At 34.0% G+C, this 15,902-nt stretch overlaps 1 protein-coding gene across 2 annotated transcripts in view; it reads right to left on the reverse strand.

The window, feature by feature from the left end:
- The window catches only part of SEMA3A (semaphorin 3A), a 318,166-nt gene that overhangs the window by 151,610 nt on the left and 150,654 nt on the right, over positions 1 to 15,902 (reverse strand). For both annotated transcript variants that reach the window (XM_032276470.1, XM_032276471.1), the window contains exons 3-4: positions 8,084 to 8,241; positions 2,922 to 2,984 (exon numbers count right to left, since the gene is read on the reverse strand). In XM_032276470.1, coding sequence (XP_032132361.1) covers positions 2,922 to 2,984; positions 8,084 to 8,241 — 221 coding nt within the window. The remainder of the gene's footprint in view (positions 1 to 2,921; positions 2,985 to 8,083; positions 8,242 to 15,902) is intronic.

A 15,902-nucleotide genomic window follows, 5' to 3' on the forward strand; every position in this document is an offset into this window, starting at 1 on the left:
TTCACTAGGCTGGAGTGCAGTGGCAAGATCTCAGATCACTGTAACCTCCATGTCCTGGGTTCAAGTGATTCTCCTGCCTCAGCCTCCTGAGTGGTTGGGATTACAGGCACACATTACCATGCCCAGCTAATTTTTTAATGTTTTCAGTAGAAACCGGGTTTCACCATGTTGGCCAGGATGGTCTCAATCTCTTGACCTCGTGACCCACCCACCTTGGCCTCCCAAAGTGCTGGGATTACTGGCATGAGCCATCTCTCCTGGCTTAATATAGAACTTCTGACCTCAAGTGATCTATTCACCTCAGCCTCCCAAAGTGTTGGGATTACAGGCGTGGGCTACCATGCCCAACTGAGTTGGTTATCATTGTATTTACACTGTTGATGAACTCATTGTGCTTTCTATTTATGCCTTTCCAAAAGTTCAAATTATGCATCAGTTATGGATAGTATAAAATTTGATAGAAGAACACACTTTTTTTGGTCCACTATTACATAATCAGAAAAACCTTTGCTGTACTACGAAGGTGTAAAGTGACTTTAAATTGACAGACTCTCTACTCCCCTAACTCTAGTCAGTCTCCTCTGAACTCTCTTCACAAGAAGGCCCCGACTTTCCGATTTCCATGTTCATTTCTGCTTGGTCCAGTTTTCACAAGAATCCTATTGGGTCAGTTCACAGAAATTCTCCCACCCTTGATATGTGTGATCAAATTCCTACTCCACTGCCCTACTTCATTGTCAATAACTTATCACCCTCACCTGCCGTTAGTAATAATTCTGTCAAATCAATTTACCCAGAATTCTCATTACTCTGATGATCCATCTTGGACATTTTCCACCCACTGACTACCACTCTGCTTCTTAGCTATAAGTTTCCACTTATCCTTGTATTCAGGATATCCTGTATTAAGCTCAATCACTTACCCCATTACAAAACTTCATTGTAACAATACCCATGAATAAAGTCTGCTTTACCATCTTTAATACGTATCATGAATATTTTAACATAATAACTATATATTTAATATATAATTTTCAAGGATGAATTTCCCGTGTTTGCTATTATATAGGTATTAAGGACAGGGAATATCTGTGCTTTGTGATCCTTTATCTAATTTCCTTTACCTATACACAACACTGCAGCTAGATTGGGTCAGACTTTTCCCAGGAACTCAGATTCCAACTCAAAATCTTTATAAACATATACATTATTGTAGGCAGCTGTAACAAATCAATCAAGTTGTCCCTTGAAAATATCTATGTATCTATACACATATCTACAGTTTGATTTATGTCTTTAGGCAACACACAGAGTAAATGTATTCTAAATCCTAATACTTTTAAATACAGAAAAAAAAAAAAACTTTTAAACATATTGCTTTCTGTTTTAGACATCCCCAAATATCAATTAAACATAAAATTGGCTGGGCACGGTGGCTTAGGCCTGTAATCCCAGCACTTTGGGAGGCCGTGGTGGGCAGATCATGAGGTCAGGAGTTCAAGGCAAGACTGCCCAACATGGGGAAACCCCATATCCACTAAAAAATACAAAAATTAGCTGGGCATGCCTGTAATCCCAGCTACTTAGGAGGCTGAGGTAGCAGAATTGCTTGAACCAGGACCCGGGAGGCGGAGGTTGCAGTGAGCTGAGATCAAGCCACTGCACTCCAGCCTGGGCTACAGAGAAAGACTCCATCTCAAAACAAACAAACAAAAAAACCCATAAAATTATATAAAGTTATATATTTTTAAAATTTGGTAATTCAGTAGAATTAATTATTTAAATGATTATAACTACTTTTCATGATCTGTGCAAATACTTGGCTATTCCTCAAACCAGTCACCCACTTAATATTCCTGACAGTTTACCTTACAAAAAATGACCTCTATCTTTTTACAATGGTAAAACCACTGTAGGCATTGCTTACTATTCATCTTTTACTCCAGATTGCCTAGGAAAATTCCTATTACATGGTCCTTTTTCAATCCATATTTATTTAAAGGATGATTACATGGAAGGAAGGGAAGGAAGGAGAAAGATGGTATGAAAGGAAAGAAGAAGATGAAAAACGGAAAGAGATAAAAGAAAAATGGGAAGAAGAAAAGATAGATAGTTTAATCATGACTCAGAAATGGAAACACTTCATATCATTTCAAGAATTCAAGAGGAATTAACATGAAAATCAACCTGTAGAAAGAAGTTGACTTATTGAATATAAGTATGTATGCTACAAGATTACATTTTGTTAGCTTTTGCATATATAAATAACCAAATAGATCATATTTTTGCTTTAAGAAATACTATTATTTTTATACACATTCTATACATAAATCTGCCAGTGTTTCCAAAATTGAATACTATAATTTTATTTCTAAAGAATGATTAAGTTTAAAAGTAAAATTTGGTATTTCATAGAACACTGAACAAAAATAGATGACAGAGTAACAAATTACTTATGTAATTACTACACGTGGAACATCCCTAATTCAAAATCCTGAAATCTGCAATCCCCCAAAATTTTAAATGTTTTGAGCACCCACGTGACCCACAAGTGGAAAATTCCACACCTGACGTCATGTGATGGGTCATAGTCAAAATTCAGAAACAGCACAGTTTTTCGGTATCTCCAAGGGAAAAATAAATTTACCTTTAGACTATGGGTGAGTATATGATGTATATGATATATAAACAAATTTTGCTTTTAGACTTTCGTTCCATCCTAAAAATATCTTTATATATATATGTATATATATATGTATATATATATACACATATATATATGTGTGTGTGTGTGTATATATGTATGTATATATATATATTCTATCTAACCCCTTCCCAACAAAAAAATCAGAAATTTGAAATTCTTTGGTCCCAAGCATTTTGAATGAAGGATACTCAACCTGTAGTAGGTTAATGCTTACCAGGATGTCTTTTCCAGCCCACTTGCATTCATCTCTTCTGGTGTAAGACACTGGCCAGACAATCTAAGGATAGAGAATAAACATTGTTTTATGCCAGGTAAGTTGTCTAAGAGATCCAATACCACATAGTCTTCAGATGACATTAGGGCAACTGAAATAAAGAAAGTTCCATAAAGAGTGTTTCAGGAACCTTTCACTTTAGACCATCAGTGGTATCAGTTAATTGATGTGGACATGAGTCATTGATTCTGCAACTGCGCAATAGCCTTTGCTGTACATAAAAGTTGAGCAAGACAGAAACTGACGTAGACGATAGATCTAAGCAGTGTAAGGTGGTAAGAACTGGAACACAGATTGGGAGATGACGATCATCTTGAGAGGATGTGAGAATTTAGTGAAGAGAAGTAGAAACTGGCAGAGAATATGGCTCAGATTCTTCTAAATTAGTCTTTATCATGAAATAGTGATTTTGCAATTTTAACATTTGGGTGCTTTGGATACATTTCCCTGAAACAAATCTCAGCATGACATGTTACAACAAGTAACTGAAAGGATTAAAAAAAAAACTTAGAATGGAAACTTCTCTTTTTTCTCCTCTCTACATTTTTTTTTTTTTTTGGAAAGGGAAAACATTTAAAAGTAACATGGTATATGTTAGAAAAATAAAGGTAGATAGAAGAAGCAAATAGTTCTAAAAGAAAATTACCCTCTCTAATGTAGGCTAAAAGATTAGTTGAGAAACAATTATTTGTGTTTTTATCCTATATTTAATCTTCATCCTTCCAAAAAGTCCCATATTGTGTGAATACAGTGACAGTAGCAGATGAGCCATGATGTTAGTGGTGGCTTGGAGGACAGTAGATTCATACCCCTGACAATATTATTCCACATGCTCTCATTTGATTTTAATATAAAATCCACTGAGCAACTCCAATGACTCCTATCTGTATAGAGGCAGAACTATTTATTTTTTATTCATTTTTCCTTTCTAATAATATTACTCAGAGTTAATTTCAGTGGAAAAAAGTGATATATAAAAAAACAGAAATGATGGCACTTAATCATTCATGTCTGCTGGAAAGCTTTTAGTCTAAAATGACTGATTAACATTCATTTGGGAACCTCTAGATAATTCAATATAAATGATCATCAACTTGGGCAAAGGCTGTGATACTCAATCTGGAGAATTACAAAGCAAAACAAAACACATTTACAAGCAAGGATTTGGCACATATTGAAGTAATGTATTATTATGACTTGATAAATGCATTTCAGGTCCGTGTCAAAACTGTATACCCCAAAAACTATTGGATAGCAGTTTTTTTTTTTTTTGAGACAGAGTCTCACTCTTGTCATCCAGGCTGGAGTGTCACCTCAACTCACTGGATAGACATTCATTTTTAATATTAAGTTCCAAATTTGAGTATTCTATTTCATGTGCTCTCCTTTTCACATTTGTCTGCTTATGTAAATTAAAATTATAATTGACTTGTTCCATGGGCTTTCACAAAGTAGTCATGTAAAAAACATTCAAGATCAGTAAATGTATTGTTCTTATAATTCACTTTATTACTCTGACTACTGAATTTCTAGAGTGATTGCTCGACAATTCTAGCAGTTGAGTTTTCACATTGGATATGGAAAGGCAAGGGGATCTATTTTTATTTAAAGTTTATAATGTAAGAGGGTAAAACGTAACTTTTCTCTAGGGCATAACAGTCAATATATAACAGTTAAGATTTATTGACTTTCATATTCAGCTTTCCAGCTAAATTGTGCTGAAATAACTGATTGTTAAAACATATATATGTTTAAAAATACAAGTTACGATATATAAACGTATATATCTTTAAAAACACAAGTTGTTTTCTCATAGTTTCCTAGCTTTTCTTGCATAATTGTTGAGGCAGTATGGACCTCATTTGATGATTCGCTATGATTCTTTTATCTAACTAAAATATTTATAAACAATAATTTGTATAATATTCATGCTAAAAATTCTTAGACTGAAAAGGGTCTTTTAACTTTCCATAGTTCCAGGGTAAATAATAATAATAGCAATTAAAAAGTTTAAAAATCTGACATAAGTAAAATTAATTTTGATGTAGAAATGTTATTGTGGAGAGCAATTTAATGAGGATAAGCATAAGCCAGTAGAACAAAAATAACTGTATGTTTAATATTCTTTTACATATCCACTTCCATAAAGAATGATTACTAACATTTTGGTTGGATTTGTTTTACTGTTGATTATTGGAATTCACTTTTTCTTCTTTGCTCAAAAATTTCTCAGTTAACTACCTAAATTTCTTATTCACATTTTCAAAGTGCTTCATAATCTATTTTGTACTTTTTCTTCCTTATGCCTCTACACTTCTACTCATGGCAGGCCCACTTACACATGTTATGTAATAAGGATTTAGGCTTTAAAGAGAATGTATACCCTTTTATCAAAGCCAAGAATCTTTCCACGGTTTTTTGAAACCTGAAAATGTATTTTTGCCTCTAAGAGGGATTTGCCTAGTATTTACCCATAAGATTACTATTTTATCTTTACTGTTACTTGTAAGGTCATCACCAATTATTTATAATATACCATAAAGCTCCTGTAGTGTTCATCACAATAACAGATGCTTAGAGGAAAGCTATTCGAACATTACATATACACAGGTTAAAAGGAATGTTAAAACATCCCAAATATAGATAAACAGATGTTTTATTTATTTATTTATTTTTGAGGCAGGGTCTCACTCTATTGGCCAAGCTGGAGTACAATGGTATGATCACGGCTCACCGCAGCCTTGACCTCCAGAGAAATGATTCTCCTGCCTCAGCCTCTAGGCTAGCTGGGACTACAGGCATGTGCCACCATGCCCAATTAATTTGTGTATTTTTATTTTTATTTTTAGTAGAGACAAGGTTTCACTATGTTGTCCAAGCTGGTCTCGAACTCCTAGGCTCCAGCAATCTGTAGGCCTTGGCCTCCCAACGTGCTGGGATTACAGGTGTGAGTCACCACACCTGGCTGATATCAATTCCAAAGTAAATTGTGTTCATTGTATAAACAATGTGATAGAATTAAAATTAAATAATCTGTTTGTAATAGGATGTCTTAAAATTAGAAATATACCTTCTATTATTAGTAGAATGATTTCAAACTCAAAGGCAAGAGCTATCACAAGAAGATCATGATTTTGGACAAATCATTTATCTTTTAATTCATTACTTCAAGATAGTTTATTATAAGCGTATTTGGTGAAAGATACTATGATATATTCTGAGTATACAAATGGCTGTGGGATTTTTCTCAGCTACAAAATGGTAGATTTTTATTTTATAATTTGATTCTTTTCAGTTTTAGAAATAATTGAATAGTTTAACCATATTCAGAACATATAGTCACAGACAAATGTTAAATAAGTTAAATATATCATTTTAGGTAATCTATGCTCATATTATCTATCTATAGATATACACCTATGTGAATATCACAAAGTTATAAATTGTTCTAAATACCTATGATTTTAACTGATAAAATCTAAAATCAATATACTAAATTTTTCTTAGTCAACTTAGGTTTTTGGGTTTTTTTTTGATATGGAGGTTCACTCTTGGCATCCAGGCTGAAGTGCAATGGCACGATCTCTGCTCACTGCAACCTCCGCCGCCTGGGTTCAAGCCATTCTCCTGCCTCACCTCCCAAGTAGCTGGGATTAAAAGTGCCCATCACCACACCTAGCTAACTTTTGCATTTTTAGAAGAGACAGGTTTTCACCATGTTGGCCAGACTGGTCTCAAACTCCTGACCTCAGGTGATCCATCACCCTGGCCTCCTGAAGTACTGGGATTACAGGTGTGAGCCATCGCACCTCACCTGTTCTGCTCTCATTTTATAAAGAATGGCTTTCTTTTGGTAAAACGACAACAAAAATCTGCTTATTTTATGATGTTTTCAAAAGACTAAGATAAATATTTTTATCATTTCAGAAAAACAAATGAATAACCAGATTTTTTAGACAATAGATAACAGACATTTATTCCTATCATCTGAGGAGGCTTAGAAATCAATTGAATTGAAAAATCAGAAACAGAAATACCCAAAGTGATTTTTAAAGTTAGCATATGAGAATTCTTAAATACATTATAAGGGTATTACCATTTTATATGACTCTATATATAATGAATCAAATTTCTTTATGCCGTGGTCTGATTTTTAGTGTTTAGGTAATGGAAGAAAAGAAAATGTCTTAGGTTTATGCTATACTCTATTAAAAAATATGAAACAGCTTTGAAATTTAACCTGTATTTTATCCCAAAAGCTACATTCTCCAACCAGAACAAAAGCTTTAAAAAATCCTGTCACATCTGGGCCGGGTATGGTGGCTCATGCCTATAATCCCAGCACTTTGGGAGGCAGAGGCGGGCAGAGCACCTGAGGTCAGGAGTTTGATCTCAGCTTACTAATGAAATAAGCCAGAAATACTATAAAGAATAAAGATAAAACGTATATCCTGTTGATGCCTGCATGACAACATTTAAAAAAATCTGACACTTTGATCTTCTAGATCAAGGTTTGGCAAACCTTTTGTTTAAAAGTCCAGATAGTAAACCGTTTTTCTAGGCCAGACGATATTTTGTAACTACTGAATTCTGCTGGTGTAGCACAAAACCAGATATAAACAATATGTAAATGAATAAGAGTGCCAGTGTTCCAATAAAACTTTATTTACCAACACTGGTAGCATGCCAAATTTGGCATGCTGGTAATGGATTGATGAATGCTTCATTTTCTGGAAATATATATAGAGACACAAATTTATACCTAAACACATATACATAGTACATGAAGTCAATTATGATGTATTGCTATGATGGTTCAAGTATTTACTTTTATGTAGGAAAAATAACATAGACATTAAAGGATAAGGTGAGGTTCATATTTCTTATAATGATTACTACAAATACTGCGGTTTCTGCCTTGATAATTTTTCAATTTGTTGCATCAATTGATTCATTATTGTCATTTTCATTTGGATCAGAAAAGACAAAATATTAATTAAAACAATTTTCTGCCAGTTATCATACTTTTAAATAGCTAGAGAATTATATATAACTTGAAAGGCTTCAACATAACTATAGTGCATATATTAGAATACTGATACCTTTTGAAAATCCTTGATATTAACCAGGTTGAGTGAAAATATGTGATCCTTTGCTCCAACATACAGTCTACTCCGTTCCTCATCCAAAAGGAAGGTATGATAACTGGAGCTGTTGGCCAAGCCATTGAAAGTGACCACATTGTTGGATTCCAACATTTCTGCAAGGTAACAAAGCAAAACACTGGATATTAATGTGAGGCACTATATGAGCACAGACTATTGATACATGGTAACCTGACTCTGTTGACTGCTGTAGTTATCAATCAGTGCTTATTCCTCAGGGTACTAAGAAACATACTGGAACCAAAATGTGTGCGTTTTATCAAAACAGGAATTACATTCCTATTTGCTGGTATCATACTTAAGATGGTACAGTCCTAAAGAAGAAAGGAAGAGAAATAGAGAATAACTTGTCTATACAAACTGATCTAGCAGAATTTATTTGCATGTAGTAATGGATTAGAATGATCAATATTGTATATAAATGTATTTAATTTTACAAAAACTTTTTAAAAGTGGTTTCATTTGCTCCAAGCCATTAGATAGAATGACAAACACAGAAGCTAACAGGATGGGAATGTGGAGGAAACAACCAGTTCAACCTGTTTGGTTCCTTGAGGCCTTTTTAATTGAAATATTTTAACATTTCTTTTGGATCATTAAATCATTCACTGCACCACCTAAATTCTTTCAAGCATTTTGGAGCTGATGTATAGAGGGAAACTGAGCTGAAGCTTTTATGAAAACATGAATTAAATTTACCATCTGACTTCAATTTTCCATTTGTTTTTGCTCTCCAATTTGCATCTGCTGTGAATAGGCAAATACTAAACATTATACCTATACGTTAGTGACAGGAACATTTTCATATTAAAAGTAACATTAGGCCGGGCGCGGTGGCTCAAGCCTGTAATCCCAGCACTTTGGGAGGCCGAGGCGGGTGGATCATGAGGTCAAGAGATCGAGACCATCCTGGCCAACATGGTGAAACCCCGTCTCTACTAAAAATACAAAAAATTAGCTGGGCATGGTGGTGCGTGCCTGTAATCCCAGCTACTCAGGAGGCTGAGGCAGAAGAATTGCCCGAACCCAGTAGGCGGAGGTTGTGGTGAGCCGAGATCATGCCATTGCACTCCAGCCTGGGTAAAAGAGTGAAACTCCGTCTCAAAAAAAAAAAAAAAAAAAGTAACATTAAAGTCCACTACTGCGTTAGGAAGGTAATTGTTGGCTTTTTAAAAATATGTTTTAAAAATATGTTTTGCTCAAAATTGTGTGTGTGTGTGTGTGTGTGTGTGTGTGTGTGTGTGAGACACACAGACTCCACCCCCATGGGATAGAGTTGTTGAGGATTCTCCAAAACTGTATGTCCTGAATCAGTGCTTTAGATTTTTCAAGTATACATTTAGTAGAAAACTTTCATCAGCATCCACACTATGTAGAATGCCATGTGCTTTCGACAGGAGAAAGCGGCAATGTAGACCTGAAGTCCTCTGTTGCAGCTGTTAACTTCAGGAAACACATATTAGCCACGAGATTGATTGCCTTGCTTTATCTATTTGTCCTACTGACCTCTTCATTTTATCATCAAAAAATATAATTTCAACAGAGGATAAAATTCAAACTCTTTAACGTAGCACTAAAAGTCAGGTCACTACCATTTAAGTTCAGACCCTCTCCCAGTACTTCTCATTGTCCTGTAATATTCGGGAAAGCATGCCCTGTGTTCATTCACTCCTTGGCCTTTGTTGCTATTTTTCCTGACTCCAACAGCTACAGAATAGATTCACGCTTAAAGCTAGTTCAAACACTACCTTCAAGAAATTCCCAGAGAGCTTCTCATTACATTTTGCTTGAATTACTCTTATAACCTGCATCCCATTGCCAATTATTCCACTCTTTCTACCAGAATGAACATTTCCTTAGGAAATATATAATTAGTAGCTCATCTTAACTCACGTTTTTTTCATATTACCAAGTCAGTCAACAACATAAAGTGAAATTATCTATCTTTTTATATATTTACCTATCCTATAGACAAAAGTTGTTAACAAATTGTTAAAAGATACTTTTCTCATTTCTTCATGAGAAATAGTATAATACTGGGCTGGTCTTACTCCCTAGCCCACACCCCTCTCCAAACAAAAAAAAAAGAGATAAGAAGAAGAAGGAGAGGAAGAAAGGAAGGGAAGGAGAGAGGGAGGGAGAGAGGGAGGGAGAGAGGGAGGGAGGGAGGGAGAGAGGAGGAAGAGAAATGGATCAAGGGAAAGAGTTATTTATGTGAATCACAGCTGAAATAAAAGAGAGCTGTTAGTCTCCAGAGAGGAAAGACAGATAACCCACACATAATATCTGAATAGAAACGGCATTCATTTCACTGGCACCCAAAAGATTACAAATGATCAATGCTACACTACACAGAATCAATAAAAGACTGAAATTTCAGGCACTCTGAGCTGTGTAAGAATGGAAACAGGGCTGCTACCAGAGGCAGGGGCTCTATCACTGGATATGTTCAGGTCCTGACTGAATGGTCATTCAAGGAGATCTGTTTATCAAATGGAGGCCCTTCATCCTTCCTTCCAATTCTAAGATCTATAATTCTACCTCAATTTCAGAGAGGCCAAACTTAAAAAAAAAAAAAAAAAAAAAAGAGTCACCCAGACTAAACCAAAAGAATCACAGAGAGATGTTAAGCAATGAAAGGGTCATGTAGGACCCTACAAGAATGATTTTAATTGCAAAGAAACTACAAAAGGGAGTTCTATGCATCAATTGGAAGAAGTTGTAGGAAAATAAATACTATAGCTATAGATGTTGGAGTTATACAGTTGTAAGTAAGAACAAAGGCATCACCACATTACTTAATTATTAGGTGTGCAAACTACGAGAAGTTCCTTAAACTCCCTGGGCCCAAGTTTTATAGAAGATGGGAATAATGCATCTTTTAAGAGTTACTGAGGTGAAATTAGATAATGCCTGTGAAAAGCCCAGAACAAGCATTTCCTAGTAAGCACTCAATTAAATATTTCCTGTTTGTATAAGTAGAGGTTAAATATTTGTAGGTTGATATTCTTGACCGGATGTAGCAAATTACAGTCCAGATGGCATACACTGAAAACAATGTATATATATTGAAAGTATATATACTTTCAAATATACTTTCAAGAGATGGAGTAGACTGAAAACTATATATATATATGAATATATCCAATTTATATATTCTCAATTCTAAATAATAAAAGGAATGACTTTCTATATCACAGTTCCAAACAATGAAAATATTTCCCTAATTGAAAAATATATTCCAGAGTGAATTTTGTAAATTAGTTTGGACAGAATTATTGGTTCCTATGTACAGAAAACTTAGGAAAGTTTTTGGTGGTTTATATATGAAATCATTATGGAAACAAACCACAGTTTTAAAATGTTACTTCTCAACAGTTTGATTTTTTAAAAAAGACAATACTTTCCTGGCATATGTGTTAGCAGTTGTTTTCCATTGCTTTCAAATGTGCTTAATTTTGTCTCATTATTCCTTTCACTCCAAATTCTTTGGATGTTCTTCTCCAACACAGGCTTTTTATATTGCTTTATAACTGAGAGAAGAGTCTTAAAAATTCTAATATCAGTGAACAATTCAAATTCTGGATTGCTTAGGTTATATCACCACTTTCCAGGGTGAGATTAAATAGAAACTGGGTGAAATATCTGGGTTAAAATCAGACGCATTTTTTTCCAAATCTAGTTCTCGGATTCTTCAGTATTCTGTTTTCCTCAGTTAAATGCATGACTTTGATTTTCCTAGATGTAGAGATATCTAGCTACATCAGATATTAAATAACATTGAATCTATTCCTTCAGAATTTTAAGTCTTCCTTTTGTTTCAATTATGTATCTTACAATGACATAAACTCCTTTGGGAACTATAGGAAAATTCCGTAATGTGAGATGTATAGTATTCTTCCTTCTTACATCTTGCCTATGCTCATATTCAGTTAAACAACAATTGTTATTTTTTAAAAACAAGCTAAGTTTCTATAAAATTAATTTGACTATGGTGAATCTGAGTAGGCCAAAGCTTTTAAAGGCATTAATTCTCTTTGAGTGTAATTGTTTTTCTCTGGTTGAGAGATTACTTCAACTTCTACATGCTGTGTCAAACTATAAGAGAAGTAAATTTGGATTGTAATTAAAGCTGCCATTTCAGAACTCTTTAATAATGTATGTATTCTTAAGTTTGAAAGGTGACTAAAGAAGCGTTCTGTTCATTCCAGATTCACCAAATGATTTACTGTATTTACGAGTTGCTTAATGACAAAATGGAAAACATACTGACTGTAAAACCAGACAGAGACACGCAGTTTGTGCTCAATAAGTCCTAACTATTGTCAACATTCTTACTATTACATAATATAAGACAATGTAGATGACAAGCTTTAGCGTATAGCTTGCCTGGCAGGAAAAATCAACTTACATAATTTCAAGTAGTAGTGCTGACGGTTATAAATAGATTGTACTCTTTTGTGATATAGTTTCACAAAGTAAAGGAGTCTCATGAAATTCAAGATCCTTATATATAAAGTCCATTTGACAGATTTATATTTAACAGTATGTTACAAAAGAACAAATTTTAATTGTTCTATAATATGCTACCAGTTAATCATGAGAGAAAAACCAAAATATTTTATAATGAGTCAATTCTAATTTTTATTTATCCATAAATTTTCATATTTGCCTTTTCCCCAGAGTAATCATAATCTCTACAGTATATTTACTTTTAAAAAGAAGTATGTAAAGGGAGAAATGGATAGCAATCACTATCAGTACAATATTTGGGAGATTAAAGGTTATTTTATAAACTAAGGTTCTTCTTATGCATGTGTTTTGTTCTTTAAAAAAAAAAAAAAAAAAACTACATTTACACCAAACTCATAAATGATGATTGGCAACACTTACAACAAAATCATAAATGATGAGTCACCCCTACATAACAAAATTGTACGGTTCCTGTTGTGTTCTTATTGTCTTTAGGATGAACACAGATTTACAAAGATGGTTACATTACAATGACTGAGTTACATTCTCAAAAAGGCAACGAAATGAACATAGATTTCTAGTTGGCAAGAGTGCCCAGAACTAGACTTTTTATAGTGGGATGAAGAATTCCTGTATATTTGACCTTAAAATCCAGACAATATCCCCCTGTTCTTTATATTTCTGACTTCTTTTATATTTCTCTGTCTCTCTTATTCACTTCTAAGTTTTGTAACATGAAAGGTAATAGGACCTCACCAGTTGCTGGACTCAAATGAATTGCCTGTATTCATTGATGGCTTTAGGCTCATGTCCTTTTTTCCATGACTTGAACTTTGTCCTTTTCACAGAATAGTCAAAGATCCCATTGAAAGTAGTTAAAGACTGGGTCTATATGATGCCAAAACATTTTGGCTAAATGATGACAACATCTAGATATTTGTAAATATTGGAAAGTTCAGTAAGGTCCAACAATTTTAGATCCCAGATTTTATTTTTAATTTCATCAACCAAAAAGGAACTAAAAGTTCACAACTTTAGTTGTGAGGCTGAACTAAAAGTTCACAACTTTTAATTTAGAGGCTGAACTAAAAGTTCACAACTTTTACTTGCACTATAAGAACAAAAAAAAACTAAAAAAACTATAAGAACAAAAAAGGACTATTTGCTATCATTGTCATTTTATTTAAAAAAAAAAAAAAAAAAAAACAAAGTGGGGGGAGCCATTTTATTTTATGAACCAAATGACCAAAATGAACAAAAACATAAACAATGAATAATCTTCATACATAAACAAATTTACATAATTAAAACATTCCATTTATTTTCTTTATTTCACCAACGACTAGTTTTTAACACCTTACTACATGAAAGATTAGTACCTTTCCACAGGCTGATGTTTGGCAAGTACTGCTCTAAGGTAGCTGTGTGGAGGATGAATTCTACTCCTATTTCTGGTCAGTGCATCTTGTTACTGCATAGATAGAGCCAATACCAATGGGCATCTATATGCTTTTATTTATTTGGTAATACTGGGTATATATTCTCATTCTACAATGTTTGCTAAGTATTGTTTGAAGAAACTTATTAAAAATTATCTTCTAACTTCTATAGCAGTAAACACTTAAAATATGCATCAAGCTTACACATCCTGATCTGAAACTGACTTTTACTTTGACTAGCCTCTCCAGCCTGTGCCAGAGGCCACAGCAGTCTACGAAACACAGCTTTTCCTAGGACATGTTTCCAAGCTCTTCTTCCAGCTTGTCTCTTTGTATTTGTTGATGTTATGTGCTCTAATGTCTCTATCTATTGAATTTATGCCAGGATTCTCTTCTGCCAGATGCTTATTTTTATTTAATATGAATAGTTGTTTTTACTTATATAGGCTTTATTTTTTTAACCCCTATTTTAAGTTCAGGCTACATGTGCAGGATGTGCAGGTTTGTTACATAGGTAAACATATGTCATGGGGGTTGGTTGTACAGATTATTTCATCACCCAGGTATTAAACCTGGTACCCATTAGTTATATTTCCTGCTTCTCCCCTTCCTTCCACCCTTCACCCTCCAATAAGCCCCAGTGTGTGATGTTCACCTCTATGAGTGCATGTGTTCTCATCATTTAGCTCCCATTGTAAGTGAGAACATGCACTATTTGGTTTTCTTTTCCTGAATTAGTTTGCTAAGGATAATGGCCTCCATCTCCATCCATGTTCCTGCAAAGGACATGGTCTCTTTTTCTATGGCTGCATAGTATTCCATGATGTATATGTACTGATCAAAGTACAAGATGCATATATCTGAGCTTTGGACAACTAGTAAAGGTTCATTCTCAGCCCAACCAGCTCCCATAGTTCTAGACCTCCCACAAGACACAAGTGTCCTAGACCATGTTATCAAGAAGAGATAGTATATTTTTCCTCAAATATGCTTATAAAGCTTCAAAGGCAGAACTATCTATTATATGAATTTATTTTTCATTTTGTATACTGTAAAAAGTATGTAATGTTCATAATCTAATTTTATGATTCAGATTTTTATCACTTAACAGTCATTCCTTACTAGGTCAACAAAAACACATTTAGTCCATATTATGTATAACAAACACATAGACCTTGGCTAAAACTATGTGGAGTATAAAGAGTAATAAAAACCTTCATGGAAAAGTAGACAAATACCCTCAGAGAAGCAAAACCAAAATCAATAACACCACCAACAAAAAGACGCTAATCATAGTTAAGGGAGTTAAAAGGAGTTCATTCCCACTTTTTCTCATGAAGAAATGGACTCAGATAGGCTTTCAGAAATATCTTAGGTCACAGAGATAGTATGATGTAGAGTTAAGATAACTGTTTCCATCTGACATCAAAGGTCTGGGTCTTTCTGCTTTTCCCCATTATCAGTTCTAAAGAGGGTGTATTTTGAAAAATACTAAGAACTGATTTTTGAAAAGTTACCTCTCACTCTCATATAATTTGCTTTAGCTAACAGCTTTTGAATATTTATATGATTTTATTTGCTCTATTACTTTCTACACAGTAATAAGTTGGTGGGTAATCTTATCTACAACTGTGGCTTTCATCACTAGCAGTATTTTGACATGTCTCAAATATACATCTTCCAAGAGATATTTTCCTCCAAAGTCCAAACAAAGGCTTACTAGAAACCTCTATTTAGATGTTGTACAAACATCTCAGAGTCTGATGACTTAAACAGAATTCACTCCTTTTTCTTCTTTCCATTACTGATATCATCACCTTTCTGTATGTTTTAAATTTGTTATA

Source organism: Sapajus apella, unplaced genomic scaffold, assembly GCF_009761245.1.
Source record: "Sapajus apella isolate SASKATOON/1434 unplaced genomic scaffold, GSC_monkey_1.0 scaffold7, whole genome shotgun sequence".
Classification (NCBI taxonomy): domain Eukaryota; kingdom Metazoa; phylum Chordata; class Mammalia; order Primates; family Cebidae; genus Sapajus; species Sapajus apella.